At 43.7% G+C, this 20,715-nt stretch overlaps 1 protein-coding gene across 4 annotated transcripts in view; it reads right to left on the reverse strand.

Annotated features, from left to right (window-relative positions):
* Positions 1 to 318: 318 nt before the first annotated feature.
* Positions 319 to 20,715, reverse strand: part of txnrd3 (thioredoxin reductase 3) — a 29,515-nt gene continuing 9,118 nt past the window's right edge. For 2 of the 4 annotated variants that reach the window (XM_080461640.1, XM_080461642.1), the window contains exons 4-16: positions 18,625 to 18,732; positions 18,425 to 18,497; positions 18,237 to 18,356; positions 17,951 to 18,093; positions 15,864 to 15,979; positions 13,248 to 13,473; positions 10,976 to 11,068; positions 7,832 to 7,908; positions 5,814 to 5,970; positions 4,445 to 4,552; positions 3,774 to 3,869; positions 3,559 to 3,693; positions 319 to 958 (exon numbers count right to left, since the gene is read on the reverse strand). In XM_080461640.1, the coding sequence (XP_080317766.1) occupies positions 896 to 958; positions 3,559 to 3,693; positions 3,774 to 3,869; positions 4,445 to 4,552; positions 5,814 to 5,970; positions 7,832 to 7,908; positions 10,976 to 11,068; positions 13,248 to 13,473; positions 15,864 to 15,979; positions 17,951 to 18,093; positions 18,237 to 18,356; positions 18,425 to 18,497; positions 18,625 to 18,732 (1,515 nt within the window). In that variant the 3' untranslated portion in view covers positions 319 to 895. Of the gene's footprint in view, positions 959 to 3,558; positions 3,694 to 3,773; positions 3,870 to 4,444; positions 4,553 to 5,813; positions 5,971 to 7,831; positions 7,909 to 10,975; positions 11,069 to 13,247; positions 13,474 to 15,863; positions 15,980 to 17,950; positions 18,094 to 18,173; positions 18,357 to 18,424; positions 18,498 to 18,624; positions 18,733 to 20,715 lie in introns of all 4 variants that reach the window. The other 2 variants (XM_080461639.1, XM_080461641.1) reach the window with 1 other exon arrangement.

A 20,715-nucleotide genomic window follows, 5' to 3' on the forward strand; every position in this document is an offset into this window, starting at 1 on the left:
TGTGAATCCTCAGGGGCTCCTCAGCAAATGTGTGCAATGATGAGGTGTTTTCAGAGAACCGTTCTAATGGTGTAATGGTTGTGTGAGGTTTCTTCCTGTTAACTGCAACATTATTACCAGACTTCCCTTCTAACCACACTTCAGACTTCTGAATATGCGAGTGAAAAACGGATTTTGCCAGTAACTTCTCATTGTTAAGCTGCGAAAAACAGGCCTAAATAATATTGCAGGGATGTAAAGAGAATTGCTTTGATTTCTAGAGTTTAAAGATCACAGTCTGAACAAATCTATATATATATATAAAAAAAGAGACCAAAGTTGAATCCATCCTTTATTACATGTCTACAGTGGTTTGACACCAACACACAAATCATTTATACAGATTACCGACAGCACACCGTCCTCTAGAAGATTTTTTACACACACACACACGATGCAGCAGCAGAAAACAGCAAAAAGCTCAGAATGAACCAGGAAGTCTGTAAAGTCAGAACGACCTGCATAGAGAAGAACAAACGGTGCATCCATGTAGCAAAAGATAAATAACAAGGATGAAAACCTGTGAGAGTTGACTGAAGCCGCACGGTGAGAATCTATGCATTCACACAGAGGCCACGAGAGCCCAGTCACTGGAGAATTATTGGGGGGGGTGGGTGGGGGGGTGTTGGACCACCATGAAGTGATTCTGCAGAGGGACATCAATCCCTGCCCACCTGTACTCCAGGTTAAGGGCGAGGACGTCACAGACAGAGCCGACACACACGTTGAGCGGTGGTGTGTGTGGGCACTTCCTCTGAGAAGGTCACGCCAGTGGGAACCTCAGCAGATTGACCCCGCTGCTCAGTGGGCGGCCCGTCCGAAGGGGGGCCGCCTGCCGAACCAGCGGGATCTAACCTCAGCAGCCGGTCTGCTGGATGTCGCCACCGGAGCTCTTGGTCACATCCAGAGTGGTGAAGATCTGCAGGGTGGAGCAGACAGACGCACGTTAGAGGAAGAACGTTTGGAGAAAAACAACACGGGTGTCAAACATAAGGCTCACAGGCCAAAATCACGCTGGCAGGAGGCTCCAATGTGGCCCGCGAAGCCACCAAGAAACCTATAGAACTTTTGAAGAAAGCATCGACTTATTTTGACAGATTTCTTAAAAGTCGTGGGACAACTTCAGAGACCGAGCCCTCTCCAGGTGAAATCGGTCTGCATGAGACCCCTGAACTACAATGAATTCCACATCACTGAAGTACCTGATACATGCACCTGAAGGCATCTTCAAGTCTGGCAGTCGTCATGGCGACAGACGCCAAAGATTAAACCTGGATCATCCTGTGAAGCTGCATGCGTCTTTCTTATTGGATCTACTGAAACTTTTGGAACAATCATCACTGTTCCTGTTGTGTCTAACCTGTGGTCCATATCATTAGAACCAGCTTTGGTGTGACGTTTTCAAAAACGCTCCCGACTCAGTCTTTCGGGAAAACAACTTTTCTTAAAGCCTGCTAATCCGCATGTGCACCACAGCCGGAAACGCTAAAACTCTTTGGCAATGAAATGCAAAAAAAAGATGCGTTTTCACTCTAAACGCTGTTGATTAAATGCTGACTCATACTTTGGGAAAGAAACGTGACACTGTGCTCCAACTCAGATGTGGGACATTGTTTAACTTCGCCAGCTGCGACTCACTCATCTGTTGATTATCATGATTAAAAGCGAATATTAAATTTAGGATGAAGGAGGTGTGTGTAGTCAGACCGGATTCAAGTCTGTGTACACAGCGACTCTCACATTTACAGATATCCGACTGCTGCCGACAAGTTTATTTTGTTTATCTTCCGCCAGATTAAATTCATTTCAAACTAACCTTAAAGTCAGGTGATAGGCCTCAGTTCATATTATTGTTATCAAATTGTTGCAGCTTTTTAATTCACAAAAAGTGTTGAAGCAGCAAACTTGTAGCATCAACTACTTGTAATTTGACACCAGGACTATTGTCTGTTTAGGCTTGTGTTGTCTCAGAAAGCATAACAAATTCAAACCATCTTCTGGAGCAGCTGTAATTTGCATATTTGAACAAAAGATGAAGAAAGAACTGATAATACGATCATGTTGTAAAATTTACAATTTTATTTTCCTCCTAAACTACAAAACCGTTTGTCTTGGTCAATCAGTGACTCGGACTCTGTAGGCGTGAATGTCTGTGGAGACGATAAAGATGTGTGGATTAACATTATGACTTAAAGATGTATATTGTTGGTCAGGAAATAAAGAACTCAACGGAAATCAGCCTGAAAGTATGAAGAATAAACTCGAGTCTGCGTTATCTCCCCACCGCGCACGCACGCACGCACGCACGCACGCACGCACGCACGCACGCACGCACGCACGCACGCACGCACGCACGCACGCACGCACGCACGCACGCACGCACGCACGCACGCACGCACGCACGCACGCACGCACGCACGCACACACACACACACACACACACACACACACACACACACACACACACACACACACACACACACACACACACACACACACACACACACACACACACACACACACACACACACACACACACACACACACACACACAGAGCAAAGAGGAGGAACCTGCTCATTAACATCGTGAACAAGTGAAGCTCATTAACACAAAAAGCGATAATTTAAACATTTATTCTGCTTCCATCAAACACTGAATGGGACTGAAACTGCGGCGTGGCGCGGCGCCTGCTGAACGAAACCCTGCGCTCCCAGTTCACGATGCCGTCTCATCAACTTGGCACACAGGTTTTTAACAGCAGCGCCATCAGATTTTAGTTCAGAGGGAAATAAACCTGCAACCGTTTCACTTTGCTGGAGGAGCTTAAGCAGCATCTAAAACTGGTTTTAAACTGGTTGGTGGAGCTGAACCAGTTTAAAACCAGTTCAACGTTTTCTTCCAAAGAAATCTAAGATGTTTGTTTACTTAACGCCATTAAATGAAATTTGTCTGGAGCCACAAAACATTCATCTGAAATGAAGGAAAAAAACTAAAACGAAAAAAGAAGTAAAAACTCACACTGTATTTAAGATGTTTCATAGCTACACTTTACATATTTTGTGTAATATTTATTTTGCTTTTAGAATCCTTTTTAGCCATTTTTCCTTTAACGGATTTTTCCCATTTTATGCATCTTGCCTATTTTAGCTAATTGCTGCCAGCGGGCATTCCCTAGGGAAAGCCCGTGGGTTACGCGGGTTCCACGTTTTCAGCTCAGGTTGTTTTTGAAAAACGGTGTGGTGTATAATAAAAATGAAGCAAAATGTTTATTTGCATATTTACAAAGGAGTTTCAGGGAGCCACAGGTGGCAGACAGCACACACAGCGCAGTGCGTAGCGTGGCTCTCCACACTGCCCTGTGGGTGGTGTGGAGGACCGAGCTCGTACAAACAACCATTTAAAAAAAAAAGAAGAAAAAAAAAAAAAGTCAATCTCAGAGCTCATTGGTCCTGCTGAGTGTTTTTGTGTTGGGGGTTGTTAAAGTTCACAGATATGAAGCAACAGAATTGTGCATTCACCTCAGCACAGGTGGGGTGGATCCCAATGGTCCCGTCCAGCTGCTCCTTGGTCACACCACATTTCATGGCTGTTCCGAAACCTTGCGTCACCTCGCCGGCGTTTGGTCCGAGGTAGTGGAAGCCGATGACTCGATCCTGCAGAGAAACATGTTTCAGATCGATAAAAACATGGAAAACTACGACAGTACCGAGTGGAGGGAGGGAGGGAGCCTCACATTGTCCAGTTTGTTGCAGATGATCTTAGCGTAGCATCTGTTGTTGTCTCTGCCGGGCAAGGTGAACTCCAGAGGCCAGAAGAGACTGTGGAACACCTGAGAGGAAGAAAAGAAAAAGAGAAGGCAAACTTTCCCATGTGCTTGTATATCCAGCTCACTCAGGCCTGAAGCCTTTTAACGAGCATGCTGGAGCAACAACAGACATGTAATCAACCAGCCAACACAAACATTCAGGCTACAAATGTGGACCTGAAGCCCAGCAGAGACCAGCAGACAGAATCCCCTCACAGATCACTGCCAGCCTCCACCGGATTCCAGGAGAGACCGTGAGCCCGCTTTTACACCACAACACTTTCAAGCGAAAAATGAGAAATTGCATTGTGATTTTGTCAGTTTACATGGCAACGGTGCTCAGAGCCAACAACGCAGCTTTTTGAAAAGGCTCGGTCTTGATGGAAACAGAGGACAATGCAACTTTACTCCCATTGTTAATGTTTATAGTGTATTGTTCGTTTCAATACAAAAACAAACTACTGCACCAACTGATGGCCCAACATACTAACTCCATCCTCTTCCGTGTAAACAGACATCATTTTCAAAACGTTTACCAAACTTTTTCACTTGAAACATTGTGTAAATGGGGCCTCGGAGTCCTGCTGATGGCATTTTACCTCAATATTCTCCTGGCCGTAGAGCTCGGTGGCTTTCTCCTCCGACAGGCCACAAGAGCCGTACTCCATCGGGGTGAAGACCGTGGTGGGCACGTTCAAGTAGTCGCACTGCAGAGACACAGGAGAACAGTTTTTAATGAAATTTTCTCCAGAGGCTGTGAAACAGCTCAGGAAGCTCAAGGGAGTCAAATCACTGAATGAAACATATGTCAGCTGAATAATAACTTGAGAAAAACAATATGCATCGTACTATTTACATCCCATTATCATAAAGTAAATCTGTACAACTTCATTAAGATGAAGACAGTGGCAATGTATGTGCATGTACAAATAATGGAATTGAAAATGTAATTTAATGTGTTCTTAAGTAACTAAACTGACTCAAAATCAAACATGTCTGATCAAATTGCTTTAGAAATCCTCTACATGAAATAATCTACTCAATAGATTACCTGATGTACCTTAAAATGTTTCATAATCCAAAAAGTGCCAATAACATCACTTACTATTGAACCTATAGATTTAAAAATCCCTAAATTTAATTCACCAAATCTCAGTTTCCCTCCAAAATATTCAATTAAAAGCTTAAATCAGGTCCTCAGACTGGAAACGAGACTTCAAGAGACTGTGTAATCACTTTTAACCTCTGTGTGTGTGTGTGTGTGTGTGTGTGTGTGTGTGTGTGTGTGTGTGTGTGTGTGTGCACACACACGACTCTACTCAGGTCACATGTGGCACACTGCGCCTTTAAGACTCGCCCTACAGTCACAGTGATTCAGCAATTTCTTGTCTGCCCACAGCTTTCAGCCTGTAAAGTACTTTGTGCTGCATTTCATTGTACAGAAAGTGTCACGAGGAGTTATAAACCCTTTAACTCATTCAAATCTTTGGAAATAGAGAAACTTGATCAAGAATGTTTAGTTTTTTCACTTTGTACTGTTAAATGCGATTATATCCATTAAAAATCTTTTGGAAAGTTTAAAGCTGATTGAAACGACTTTGCATTGGACACATTATAGTGAAAAATCTGTTAATAGACTAAAATTCTCACTTTTTATCTTCAAAAAAAACTTTCATAATCCTGCTTCTTCAGAATTGTACTTGGGTCCTCCTCCAAAATTTTTTGATGTATACCACAAATTGGTGTTTAATACTTTTTGAATAACTCGAATTTAACTTTCCCCATAAAATTATTTTAGATTAATGATATAAATCCAGTAAAATAATTTCCACAAGAAATATCTTCATAAAGTCATTTCAGGTAGGTTGAGACCAAATAATAAAAGATTATTTCCATTTTAATAGTCTGAAATGAAAGGCAAAGTGAATCTAAAGAGCTGTTCAGCTTCATGTTTGTGTCTTCTCCCACCATGACTTTGGAGCCGGCGTAGAGGCGGCGTGCCAGCAGCTTGCCGGCCTGGATGGCGACAGGCGTCAGCTCCCACTTCCCCTCCAGGATGTCCCCGATGGCGTAGATGTGCGGCACGTTGGTCTGCTCCTCATCGTTCACCGGTACCTTCCCGTTCCTGCAGGAGGGTAAGAAACATCAGAAACCACTGAAAACAGTCTGCGTTCCCTTGCTTTGATGAAGGGTTTTAAAAAGTGGATGAAAACTCTTCAAGATAAGAAAAACCTTCAGAAAAATGCTTTAAAAGACAAAAAAACCACCATAACATTTTACCACGAATTGGAACTCCACAACCAAAGTGAATCAGATAATATTCAAATTTCACAATCTGGAATCACATCAACAAGATTATGAGCTTGTATTGGATGTGAATTCTTAGAAAAGTCTCCTGGCTGTAAAGTCTCATTGTCCACAGCTTTTCTTCACGAGCACCACAGAGAATGTTAGCAATGTAGCCTAGCTTCTCTGCTAGGTCAACGCTTTCAAGTGAAAACGTGTAAACGGTGGAAACACTGCGACTGCACATGCACATGCACACCACGCCTGTATAGAATCATTCTACATCTTCAGGTTTTCCTCTTGTAGTTACAGTTTCTCTCAGATGTGCAGAGTTTCTCCTCCCGCCGAGTTTGGCCGACACAAGTTTCCCATGAAGGAGAGGAGGATAAAGTCTCATGATGGGTGTGAAGACAAAGGAAAAGTTAATTAATGTGGTTTTCACTCCTTTAGCTTCCAGACTCTACAGTCCAGAAACAAAACAACTGAAACTCAACATTTACTGGGATTTTATATCTTCACTTTAGTTTTTTCTTCTACAACACGACCCGTTTCTGGTTCGGGAGTGTGTATAAGAGAAGAGCTTCATTCAGCTAAATCTGAGGCCACATCAACATGAGACAAAATTATCTTTTTTTCTCCCCAGGGTTCTAAAAATAAATTCTGTCCACAAGTCACTATGAGCACGGGTATGTAGTACATATGCCAGGCCTTTCGAGGCACTGTGACTCACTAAATACACCAAAAATTAAGAAGACCGAGCACATACAAATTTTAAAGTAGACTCTGAGACTATACACTTCAGTATACTATACGAGTACTCTAGGTCTATGGACCTGCTCCTCCTGCTGCTACTATCAGTAGCTTCTGCAGCTCGACTGGAGCTTGAAGTCTGTGATTGTTGTGGTTATTAGGTGACATTGCGGACGGGAGAGGGGGGTGACGACGTCATTGTTTTTCCAAAGGTGATCCTCTTTGTCGTCCACACCTCACCGCTGAGCCGAGGTTTTAGAATTTCCCCACTCTGGGACCCGTGATCCAAAAACCCAGTTTTCACACTTCTAAAACGCCGCCTCTAAATTTAATCTCGAGTGGGACAGACCAGTAAAATAATGCCATGATAACCTTTACATTTACAAAACACATTTCTTTCCTTAAAATTAAATCCGTCTGATCAATAAACCATTCACTCTTTTTCTCATCTCAGACAACAAGGAACAAAACGTTTGAACTTTTGGCTTTAGGAACAACGGAGCACTTTTACACTGATCACATGACAGGAACAAAGTGGGTGAAAGGTCACACCATGTAGTACGAGTCGTAGTATTTCTATAAGCCACGTTAAGGTTGGAACACCTGATCATCCGAGTACTACACAGTCATGAGACCTGAACATGAGACCGAGAGGTGATTAACACACAGCCGAGCCTATTTCTCTGATTTACAAAAAAAACCCACCCAACTTTTTTCTGCTTGTGAAGTCAGAATCAAAGGAAGAATTAATGAAAGAGTAATGAAAAGAGGCAGCAGCGTATTCACATTACAGGCAAGTCACCCCGTTGACACACACAAGCTGTGGGGAGACAAGAAAGTGCTGAATCACCGTGACTGTAGGGCGAGTCTTAAAGGCGCAGTGTGCCACATATGACCTGAGAAGAGGCGTTCTCTCTCACACACACTCACACACTCACTCACACACTCACTTGGGGTTGACTTTGACCCCAACTTTGTCCAGGCCGATCTTGTCGGTGCAGGCATCCCGGCCCACCGCGATCAACACCTGAGGGGCAAACACACAGTGAGAGACGGTCAGAGTGAGAGGACAGCAGAGGAAACGTTGCATCATATCTATCTAATCACTTCCATCAGATCTTTCTGCTCGGTGTGATATTACAGACCCCGAGGTCCGTCTGGCAACATGTTGCTGGTTTTTTTGACCTCGAGTGAACCATTATGTTGTAGAAAAGCACATTATACCAAGTATTTAACACCATGAGAGCACCAAGAGAAATTACAGCCACATGTGTAAAATCTACTATAAGTTATTAACTTCATGATGATGATTTGTTTGATGTTTATGAAAACTTGGCTCTACAACAGGGGAGTCAAACTCAATTTTATTTCAGGGGCCACAAACAGAACAATTTTATCCAGAGTGGGCCAGACTGGTAAAATAGTACCATAACAAATTTAAATTTAAACTTTAAAGTTTTTCCTTGTTGTGGTGTATAGGAGGAGTATATACGGAGAATACACGATGAAAATGTCTATATTTCACAAAACCAAACAATTGCTTCTGAAAATCTCAACATAAAGCCAATTTTAATGAAACCTTCCGGTACAAAATACAATGAAATGTCCAGAAAACATCTCCTGCAGCTGTTGCACTATGGCTGTTTTTAAAAACTCAATCTGACAGCATGGGTCTGATGCTAGTTTAATAGCAACGAGGTAGTTAGCTTTCATAGCTGTGTCACCAATATCTCAGTGTTGTGTTGTGTCTGCTACTCTTAAGAAATTTGTTGATGTTTTGTTTTTTTGGTTTTTAAGTCAAACTTTTCTTTGCTTGGTGGTTTGAGCAGATTGGAGCCTCTTGCGGGCTGGCTTTGGCCCACAGGCCTTAAGTTGGGCACCCTTATGAAAATTCTATTAATAAAGCAGAAATATGAAACGCGTGCTCTGAAAGCTAGCAAACTAGCATTAGCTTCAAAGCCATGCTGTCAGGGTAAGTTTGTAAAAACACCCACAATGCAACAGCTATAGTATTTGTTTTTGGGACACCTCACTGTATTTTGCACCAGGAAGCATAGTTAAAAAAATGGCTTCATTTTGAGATTGTTATTTTCTGTAGTAATCGTTCAATAATAGATCAGATCAACCTATCTCTAATAACAGGCTATGTACCACAAGCCTTTAAGGTTGCTGTTCTTAAACCTCTTCCTAAAAAACCCACCCTTGACCCAGGTGTCTTAGCAAGTTACAGGCCAATATCCAACCTTCCCTTTATTTCTAAAATCCTACAACAAGTAATTGCAAGTCAGCGATGTGACCATTTAAGCAGAAATGACTTATTTGAGTCTTTCCAGTCAGGTTTTAGAGCTCATCATAGCACAGAGACAGCTCTGGTCAAAGTTACTAATGATCTTCTCTTGGCCTCAGGACCAGAACAGAGACCAGTCCTTTGTCTGTTAGATCTTAGTGCTGCATTTGATACTATTGATCATAACATCCTATTACATAGGCTAGAACATATCATCGGGCTTAAAGGTACAGCACTAAATTGGTTCTGATCATATTTATCAGACAGATGACACACAAATCTATTTATCTATTTGGGATGGGGCTGATCCGATCCAGTATCTGTAACAAGTTCCGATACCAACGTAATTCACGGATCGCAAATTTCCGATCCATGAAGCCTCGTCTGCTTCACTGTTGACTCCACAAGTGTTTCCCTGCTGCTGCTCTGCTTGCTGGCTGCAAAATGTGGACTGGATTTCCTGAAGGGAGGCGGGTCTCAATAAGACGCGGAGTAATGAGTCAGGAAATCCATTCCACAGTTTGCAGCCAGCAAGCGTAAGTAGCATTGTGGCTATCTAACTTTTCATGACAACATGTTGCTGTTGGGACATATTCTACACTCAAAACACGGCAAAGCAACACAGCAACGTGGATGTTTGCAAAGCCGTTATACAGCGAGGCGGTGCTCTGCCGCCAGACGTCACCGTTTTAAAACTCCAGCTCACCGAGGAGAACGGCACTGACCGCAGCATCAAAACAATGAAAAGCAGCTCCTCCATACTAAAGCAGGTGATTCACTCCTCCTACTCCACGTAAAACACCCTGAAAATAGTCCTTCCTCCTCAGAATCACAATCAGCAAATAACTGATAAAATATTTTATCAACAGAGATAAAAAAAAAACTGTGATTGTGTATTTTTCTCTCTGCTGGCTTCTCCGCAGCAGGCGGACGACACACACACACACACACACACACCCACCCACACCCACACCCACACCCACACCACACACACACACACACACACACACACACACACACACACACACACACACACACACACACACACACACACACACACACACACACACACACACACACACCACTGTGTGCAGGAATTTCCAGCACTATGAAAGACAGATTTGCGGGAATTGATGAAAATATGAGCAATCCCCGTATTTCCGCAGTGAAATTCCTGCCTTGTTACAACATGGACACCTGCGGCTTATAGTCAAGTGCGGCCTATATATGTACTTTTTTCTTTTCTTTTTCCTTCTACCATCCCCACCCAAACCAGGGTGTGTATCCCTCCCCCAATCTGTCCGTCTGTCCTATCCTTTTCCCTCCTCTATCCTCCTTCCCATTTGAGGGAGTTTTTTCTTTCCACCGTTGCTCATGTGGATTTGATTTGTTGGGCGTCTCCGTTAAAAGCACCTAGAAATGACTGTTGTATTTGGTGCTATATAAATAAAGTTGAAGTTAAATTTGTGACATTTTCATCACATATACTCTGCACCACAACAGGGAAAAACTTCCAACGTTGAAATTTAAATGTTCTTATGGCACAATTATACCGTTCCAGCCCACTCAGGATGAAATTGTTCTGTATGTGGCCCCTGAACTAACATATGTTTGATGCCACTGATCTAAACTTAATGAATTTATTTTTTTTTGATTCACTTTTCTTTCAACAAAATTTGAGTATAAAATAAGATTACTATCATACATACAACCTATTAAAAACTCCAGCCTGAGTTATTGGATGATTGAGTTGCTTTGCTTGCTTCTCCAATAAGCTCAGGAGTGTGTGAGAAGTGACAATACGTACAGTGTTGTACTCTCCCTCGATGATCTCGTCGGTCTCTGTGGACTTGGCTGTCACCTTCAGCTTGCCAGGAGTGCCTACTTCCAGCTCCTCCACCTGTCACACAGAGAAAGCTGGTAACCTCATGTCACTCTGGAACCAAGCTCTGATAGAATCCATCCGTCATTATGACTCAGCAGAAAGAGTGGGAACAGAGCAAGCGGCTGGATTAACTGTCTTATCTCATTAACCAGTCGCCTCAGAAAGCAGCACAACAGGAAACAGCTGCTTTAATATCTTGCTCAAGTTATCAGGTAATTCCCTTCTGTTTCAACAGGAGGCACCAGTTTATTGGACCTTGTTCGCTTTGCATTTTCATTCGTCACTATTTGTCCGTAACAGATACCTTTTTTCCCCCACTGATCAAACAATGGATAAAACCAAACTGGCTAATGTATCATCTTAAGCAGATATTAACATTTTGAATTGGCTCAAATGAAGAGAAAAACACAAATTTACACATCACATAAAATCACATGAGTCACATGGTCAAATCCAAAAGTCAAATAAAATTTCTGTGTGCAAGAAAAAGAAGAAAAAAAAACACTCAATGCAAGAAAAGTATGATTCAAAATCACAACATCAGGGGCGGCAACAGTATACAATTAATTCAGCTGAAAGTTTGGGGGTCTGAAAGTTATAAAGCAACTTCTTCCCATTTTAAAGCCATTTTAGCTTTATTTTGTACAAGATAAACAAAAGAAGACCGGGAATAAATCTTTAATATTTATTGAAGATCAACAAACACATCTTCTCTGATTTCTGCTGAACAGTCAGATTGTGAAAGATTAAAATAAGTCTATCTTTTTCATTAAGTTCACAATTCTTCACATCATAAATTTAATGTTTCACAATGACATGGTTCAGTGTTTCCTCTACATGCATTTAGGAGTGGGGGGCCGCCATTTCTAAGTCCTTTACGCCACTCCTTCAAATGTCTTTTTTTTTTTTCTATCTCCCTTCTTTAACTGACGCGAATACACACAGCCGCAAGTCTTCACCGTCGCAGCAGATTCCTGCACTCGCGAGGACATCTGCCAATAGGGGGGCAGGGTGGGCTCAGTGGAAGAGACTGAACATGCAGGTAGTATTTTGGCAGGTCCTTTTCAGTGTACTGTTTTTGGCAACGAGCCGTCCAACCGCTATCTGAATGGTAGATTTTCAAAAAAGATGGCCGAAAAAATAATGGCCGGTTTGCTCAAAGCCGTTTAAAATATGTGTACAGTAGAACCTGGGACGAGCGGACAAATCGTTATGCATGGACAGCTTTTAACCGTTAACACACAGCCTCCCACGCAGCGCAGTGGTGCACTGGTAGAACTTTTCCACCAAAAAGAACCAGGAGTTAGTTCAGAGCCGGTGCCAAGAATCGGTTCTTTTTCCACCGTTAACAGAGCAAAGTGAAAGCCACGTCATTGCGTCACTTCAAAATGTGGTACTTCACTGATTTCACCAATTTCGCAGTGCAGAAGTTTTGGTAGTGCGGCACTGACATACTTTGGCCAGGATGGCTGGCACAGCTGAACCAAATTTCTTCAGCCAGAGGGAGGTGACCGAAGAAAATGACGTCATTTTGTTCAGCAGGACCTCGCAGTGCTGAACTTTCGTCTTGTTCTTATGGAGTATAAATCGACCTGAAGACTGCCAATCACCGATCTGTTTACTAACTGTGTGTAAGATACGATTCATTTCCTGTTAAGAGTGGAACATTTGGTTTCGATGCGATTCAAAGCTAATCTCACCGTAACCTCGATGATTTTTTATAAAATTCAGGTATATTTGTTTTTTTTCTCCATTAATTCAACAGATAAATGTTCTGCTGAGATTCCTACAAGTTTTGTTTGGTTCCTGAGAGACGTTCAGGTGCCACTCTGATTGTCTGAGATCTGAGTTTTAAATTGTAAATGTTTGATATAGTCATGAACGCAGAGAGAACAAAGATGGCTTAAATATTAATTCTTTGTTAATATTAATTATTAATTCATGAGATTTTCTACCTGCACTAGGGACTGCAGAAAGAAAAAACACTCACACTTTACATTGAAATGGTGATCCGGTTAATTTAATAATTAATCCGTTTCAGACTTTGGATCAAACTGTCGACCCCAGATGGTTCAACAATAAATCAAATGCAGACACTCTGGGTTCAAAGTCTGCTCGACACCTGTTGCTTTGTTGGCAGACGCTTTGTTACCGAAACCAGCGAACCACGGCCGTCCTGCGGACGCTCGCTCACCTTGACAGGGACGTATTTCCGGAGGAACTTGACCCCGTGCTCCTCCATGTGCTCTCCGGCCCGGTTGGCCATGTCCTGGTCGAAGCCTCTCAGCAGAATGGAGCGCACCATGATGGTGACGTCTAGGCCCAGGCCGGCCAGGAAGCCGCCGCACTCCAGCGCCACGTAGGACGCCCCAATCACCAGCGTCTTCCCCGGGCAGTACGACAGCGAGAACAGGTCGTCACTGAGGGATGGAAAAGCCATTTCTTTACGCCGAAGCATCATTTGCACTGATGGTCAGTTTGTCTCAGAGATGCACAGGACAGTTCAATACTGCATTTCTCCTGCTAAGTGCTAATAACAACAGAAAGTTCACAAACAGGTTCCTAAGCCAAACCAGGGTTTGTTTCTTAGCCCATACCCAAACAAGGGTCTGCACCACTCCCCCAATCTGTCTGTCCTATAATTTTCTCTCCTCTATCCTCTCACCCCAACCGGCCGGCAGAAAGCCTCCACCTTTGAGTCTGGTTTCTGAAAAAGGTTTCTTCTCACCTGTCATCAAAGTGTTAATAGCAAAGACATTGAGGCCACATTCACACGAGCCGAAATTATCTTTTTTGACCCAGGCATTCTCAAAAAAACAAAAACAAAAAAACAACAACATTCCTTTCACACGTCACTATGAACACAGTTCAACACGAGGCTTAAGGGCATGTAGCACATATGCAAGGCCTTTAGGGGTGCTGTGACCACAATAATATAGGGGTTGATCAACGCCAGTCCGCCAGCTACTATACATTTCCGATGGCTAGTCCGTGGGACTAGTGGAAAATTAGAAATTTCCGATCCAACCTGCAGAGATTTCCGATCCATGAGCCTCATCTGTGCTTTACTGTTACTGAAATGACTCCACAAGTGTTTCCCTGCTGCTGCTCTGCTCGCTGGCCACAAAATGTGAAATGGATTTCCTGAAGTGGGTCTCAATGAGACTCGGAGTAATGAGTCAGGAAATCCATTCCACAGTTTACAGCCAGCTAGCAGGCTAGCGTAGTAGCGCTGTGCTATCCAAATTTTCATGACAGCATGTCGCTGTATGGACGGATCTAACGCTCAAAACACAGCAAAGCGACACATCAACATGGATGTTTGCAAAGCTGTAGTACAGCCAGGCGGCGCTCTGCTGCCAGACGTCACCGCGCCGAGGAGAACGGCACTGACTGCGCCATCAAAACAATGAAAAGTAGCTCCTCCAGGCAGGAGCAGTTGATTCACACCTCCGTGAATCTGCGTCCTACTCCATGTAAAACTCCCTGAAAATAGTCCCAATCGTTCGTGCTGTGTTAGAGCTGGAAACACTGCTGTTTGTGCTGCGTTGCTAAAGAATACAGCGAAGAATACAGAAGCGGCCATCCGAGTCGTTCTCTGTGACTCAGGTTAAACTTTCTCATTGTAAACAGCAGCGTCCAGCTTGTGTTGAATTTACTCCTTCTGTTCCTGACGGAGGAGCGTCTGTATCTCGTTAAAAGACGCGATGTTGTGTTGCGTCTCAACGTTTCAATAAACCCAGTTAACAAATCAACCAGTGAGCGCAAAGCGCTGTATGTAAACAACAACATGAGGGTTTACGTATGGCCGATGAAATAATTAAATATTGTGGGCAAGTAGAGAGTGACGATCGTCACTACCAATCGGCAGATGGCTGCGTTGCAGCTCCTCCTCACAGATCCGTTCCTCGGTGCCCGGAACCTCAACGGCGGGGTAGCGGAAAATCGTAGCCGGCGGTCTCGGGTTCTTTCCGTAGTATCCACAACTTTTCAGTTGGACCGCGCGAAAACCCGCCCCGCCACATGACGCTCCGCGACAGAATGTGCGGTGGAACCGCGTCGTTAGAGTAATTCAAGTTTGCTGACATATTAACAGCTGTTGTTACAAGCTTGTCTTTTTTCTGAAGAAGCTTCAAATAAAAATTTTATTTCGTAATATCGGAATCAGCCACAAAAAAAATCCCTATCGGTCGGGCCCTAATAAGAAAAACATGTCACATGCACACAGTCATGTCAAATATTTGGAGCAGGAGTTCTCGAAAATGTGTTTAGCTCCTCATTAGTGACGAACTGAATGGATTCAATTTGGACTTTATGACCAACACCAGATTCCAGCTCAACAAAACACATTCAAACAGTAAAACTCCAGTTGTCTCTTCTTTCTTACACACTTTGAGTCTTTATAAATCTTCTGTGAGAGGCGACGGCTGCTCACATTATTGCCACACACACCAGAGAATAAGAGGTTTTGACAGGCAAAAGATTAATGATTTCCCTGAGCCAAGGCTTCCTGCTGAGTCATTAACAAGGTGTGTGTGTGTGTGTGTGTGTGTGTGTGTGTGTGTGTGTGTGTGTGTGTGTGTGTGTGTGTGTGTGTGTGTGTGTGTGTGTGTGTGTGTGTGTGTGTGTGTGTGTGTGTGTGTGTGTGTGTGTGTGTGTGTGTGTGTGTGTGTGTGTGTGTGTGTGTGTGTGTGTGTGTGTGTGGCTGTATCTGTGTCTGAAAACAAGCAGGAGAAAACACACCCTCTGGTTCAAAGAGGATTCAGGTAACACAGCTATCACATTAGAGTGTGTGTACCTGCGCACTCACCTAGTGATGCAGTACTCCTTGTCTCCTGGGATGCCCAGGTACCGCGGCCTCTCACCGGTAGCCAGGATGAACTTGGCCGCTGTGTGGATAGTCTCTTTTCCTCGTTTATTTGTGGCCTGTCAGACAAAGGGAAGCTTCAGACTAGAAAACCAACACAAGACTTTCAAGTCTTTGGTCTCACTTCAGTCCACAAACAGCACTTGGTTGTGGATGAGGTGAACGTGCCATGAAATCAATGCATTAACCACAATCCCAAAAATATTAAGAAATTCCTGTTTCCACGAGGACAAACCTAATTTTATCAAAACCTAAATTTTCCCTCATATTTAGGGTCCGAGCACTGAAAGTATTGAAGGACCCTATTGAAATTGTGATTGAAATTGTAAGGATTGTAAGGATTATTGGGATCTGAGCACATAGGACCCTAACCATAGGGATTATTAATATTATTTGTCAGCAGGTTTTGAGGGCCTTAGCATACATAACTTTGCACACTCATCAGGTCCGGCGAAAATTACGAGATTTTTTTTACTGGTAAACGCGATCCATGCCGACAATACATGGGTGAACTGTTCAGGTGCATCATGTAACTCTGCCCTCTGTGGCTGCGCTCGAGGGCTGACCAATAATCCTCAGAGGAAAATCTCCTCTCCTCACAATCACAATCAGCAAATAGTTTATGACCACAGATAAAGCCCTCACTGTTTGTGTATTTTTGCAGTAATTGACTTGCCCTCTCAGCCAGGCCGTGGCCAGACCACAGAAGCAATGTTTAAAACTTGTTTTAAAGAAACAAAAACAAAACAAAACTGCAATCCCACAGTGAAATTCATGCCCTGTTACAACATGGACACACGTGCTTATAGACAAGTGCGGCCTATACTGTATATGTACAAATATATTTTTTCTTTTTAAATATAGTGGGTGCAGCTTATGTTCATTTTTAAAAAATAGTTTACACGGTACTGTCTGTGGCCATATTGGCGTGATCATCAACATCAACATTTTTCACAATTACACACTTAAATCATTATATTACTGTACAGACAGAACATTTCCTAAAATATCAATTCAATGGATTCGTTCATATTGGATGGATTCCAAGATGGCGGTGCGCACGGTTGCGGCGGCTAGCGGCTCTCCTCCTCAGTGCTATTCTCTGTTGTTTTTTTACTTCTTTCTTACGTATGCGTGCACTACCGGCTCGGCAAACATTCGGTACACCCGCCAGACACTTTTGGATACTGGCTTCCATCGCCAGATATCGGTCTCCAGCGACTTTCACCACAAGCACAACATCCCAGAGGATATAGCGAGACCACCGGGCTCTCCGTGGATTGTTATTGGGTCTGGGAGGCGGCGCAGACGGCGAAGGGAGAGGAAGCAGAAACGGGGCTGCAGGTCCGGTGTTATGCTACGGCTAAAGAAACATCAACACAAGCCACCTCTACCGAGCCTGTTTCTCTGCAATGCCAGATCCCTGGTACATAAAGTGGACAACCTGGAACTACAACTCGCTGGAAATCGCTATGTTCGGGACTGCTGTGTTCTGGTGATCACTGAAACTTGGCTTCACCCGGGGATCGAAATACATGGTGGTATCGGTACCAAAATGTTGGTATCGTGACAAAACTAGTTGTGTATGTTCATTGCACCTTTGAAAATTCTCAATAATAAAGCCACAATTGCCAAAGAAAGGAATCTGGTTACGTGAAAGCTTTATGGTTCACTGTTGGTTTCATGAATTGCAACACCTGATACAACCTGTAAACCTTGACTCCAATTTCGAAAATTTATTCAACTAAATTAATGTTAGACTAATATGCTAAAAAACAAAACAAACCTGACTGAAGTTAGACTAAAACCGCTTTGAGTTTTCGTCGACTAAAACACATTTTGAAAATGACTAAAATATGACTAAAACTAATAAGCATTTTCGTCCATAAGACTAAGACTAAGACTAAGACTAAAACTAATATGGCTGCCAAAAACAACACTGCAATGCAGATAAAATTGTTCTTTTTGTGGCTCCTGAATTAAAGCCTGCTTTCGACGTTTCCCGACTGAGATCATCTGGAAGTCGTTACCTTGATTTTGTGCGGCTCGATGAATTCGGCGTATGCATTGACGTAGTTGACGTTCTTGTCCCTGAGCGCCACCCTGTAGCCCCAGTTCAGAGATCCGATGTAGTTGTTCACTGCTGTCTTCATCGTGTCCCAGTTGTGTTCCACTGAGGACAAATGAGAAGCGAGCATGAGCACGATTGGCCGGAAGGCGGTACCGAGTCTAAACTCTCACTTGCCGATTTACCGCGGATGGGCGGGTTGACGTCCCCCCTCCGGGACCTCCGAGGCCGCCGCTCTGAATCCTCACCTGTCTCCCCGAACTCCCAGCCGAATTTGCGGGCATCCTGCATGGCGGTGCCTAGCATGGCGGTCTGGTGCATCAGCTTCTTGGGAATGCAGCCCACGTTCACGCAGGTTCCGCCCAGACCTGGAGACACACTGTTAGCTTTCAGACTTTCTGCATCTCGACTGGTGCAGGAACAGGAAGCGCCTTACCCCAGGTGGTTCCTTTTGGCGTGGGCACAACGTAGTCCAGCACCATGACCTTCTTCCCCAACGTGGCGGCTTCCTGTTGTCAACAGAGCAGATACTTTACTCCTGACTTGCTCAACCAGAAGTTATTCACTGATTCGGGAAATTACACCAATCAAGGGAGCAACAACAGCAGGCTTCCTGCTATGGTTAGGTGCGGTCACCTTTGAGCACGCCAGGCCTCCAGATCCTCCTCCGATCACGATCAGGTCGTAGTCGTAGTCTTCGTTTTTTCCACTCAACAGCTGCTGCAGGCTGCCATCTTTATGAGCCTGAAACATTAACAAAGTGTTGTATCAGAAAGGTGCTCATGCATATTCAACACAAGCCGTGTACAACTTATGGAGGCACAAAGAAGCTCAGCTGGACTGTATCTTCGATAAGATGAGACCGTTTGTTTTTTCATGGCAGCTGATGGTGACAGGAGTTGATATACATGCGGCACATCATAATCTTGACATACCAACTACCGTTAGTTCAGAGGACAAATACAGCTCAGATTGATCACAAGTGAGAGTTTACCATAATAAGTAGCAATGCATTGATACCACTTTTTCATGGACGAGAACAAATAGGAATAGTAACCTTTAGCTACTTGCCGATACCAAGTACTGATACAACTAATTGTTTAAAAGCCATACAGCCTTATTTAGACTGCATATGCAAATGATGTTGTAACCCACATGAATACAGAGCAGGGTTACTTAATCATAAGGCAAATTGAGGTGTAGTCTCACGCTGGAACAGAGGGTGGTGTACCTACCCTGGTTCTTATTGTTAGAGCGCATTGCATGATCTCTAATTATCCCGGCAGAGACGTGATCTTGGAAGTTCACTCTGAACAAGCTGAAGACTCCCTCGATTTGATCCTTACCAATGAAAGTGAACACGAGGAGCCAATAACCCCTGACCACAGAGCGGAGCAACGTCGGGGTAAACGTTTAACAATGTGGACGGAGTCAAACATTTGTGGCATTTACGGACCGGAAAGTAAAACAGCGAGATACTAATTTAATTTAAGCCGCTGTTACAGTACGGCAAAGCGCACCCAGGCCAAACTTGCGGTCCCACCACAGAAAGTACGGTAAAAGTGTAGGCGGGGTTGTGAACGACTGAGACGCGTCCAGCAAAGAACATGGAAGCGGCCGGCGGCCGTCCAAGTTGTTCTCTGTGACTCAGGTTAAACTTTCTCATTGTAAACAGCAGCATCCAGCTCCTGTTGCTGAGAGGAGCATCTGTATCTCGTTAAAAGACCGCGATGTTGTGTCAACATCGCATCAACGTTTCAATAAACCCAGTTAACAAATGAACCAGTGAGCACAAAGCGGCGTATGTAAACAACAACGGGAGGTTTACGGTTTATGAGCTACCTAAATATTGCGGGCAAGTCGAGTGTGTCGATCATCACTACCAATCAGCAGATGGCTGTGTTGTCACTCCTCCTCACAGACCCGTTCCTCGGTGCTCGGTACCTCAACGGAGGGGTAGCAGAAAATCGTACCCAGTGGTCGTGGGTTCTTTCCCTAATAGTCGGACTGTGATGTCAGCCAGCTGCCGGCACGAGAGTTCATACTCCATGAAGAAGCTATTGAACTCGTAAGTCACGCCCCCTCTAAGCAGGCAGAAGTCTATGAAGCAGCATTTTAACTTTTCAATGGCGCAGCTTCTTTCTCGCTTCCAATGTTTTCAGAAATACATTTCGCTGAACTGTTTCAGTAATAAGAGAAAGTTTGTGTCTGAGCTTCCATGTTGGTCTGGTTTAAACCTCAGGACCTGACCGCTTTTAATGATGTGTCCAGGCTCGTCACTTAAGTCCACCCTCCGACATGCTAATGAGCTGCGGAGCTCATACAGTAGCGACGTTACATGCCTAACATGGTTAAAATATCACTGATAGTCATTAGCGAGAGCTAACATGAATGCGCAGCACACGGCAGTGCAAAAGTTTTGGCAGTGCGGCACCGACACTTCGGCCCGGATGGCTGGCACAGCCGAACCAAATTTCTTCGGCCAGAGGGGGCCGACATCATTTTGTTCGACCTTTAACAGTGATGATAGGGTGGTGCAGCACTTAACGCTCACTTCAGATTTCGATTGTAATTTATGTTAAATGTCTTAAAAGGTTGCTAATAGTGTTAGCTAGTGGATATCACTAATAGCATTAGCCATGATGCGAATAGCTGTGATGCATTATTAAACATGCAGTACACTCATTTCGTTGAAATTAAGTTTGTTAAGAGAGTATCATCAGTATC

Source organism: Lipophrys pholis, assembly GCF_963383615.2.
Source record: "Lipophrys pholis genome assembly, chromosome: 4".
Taxonomy (NCBI): Eukaryota; Metazoa; Chordata; class Actinopteri; order Blenniiformes; family Blenniidae; genus Lipophrys; species Lipophrys pholis.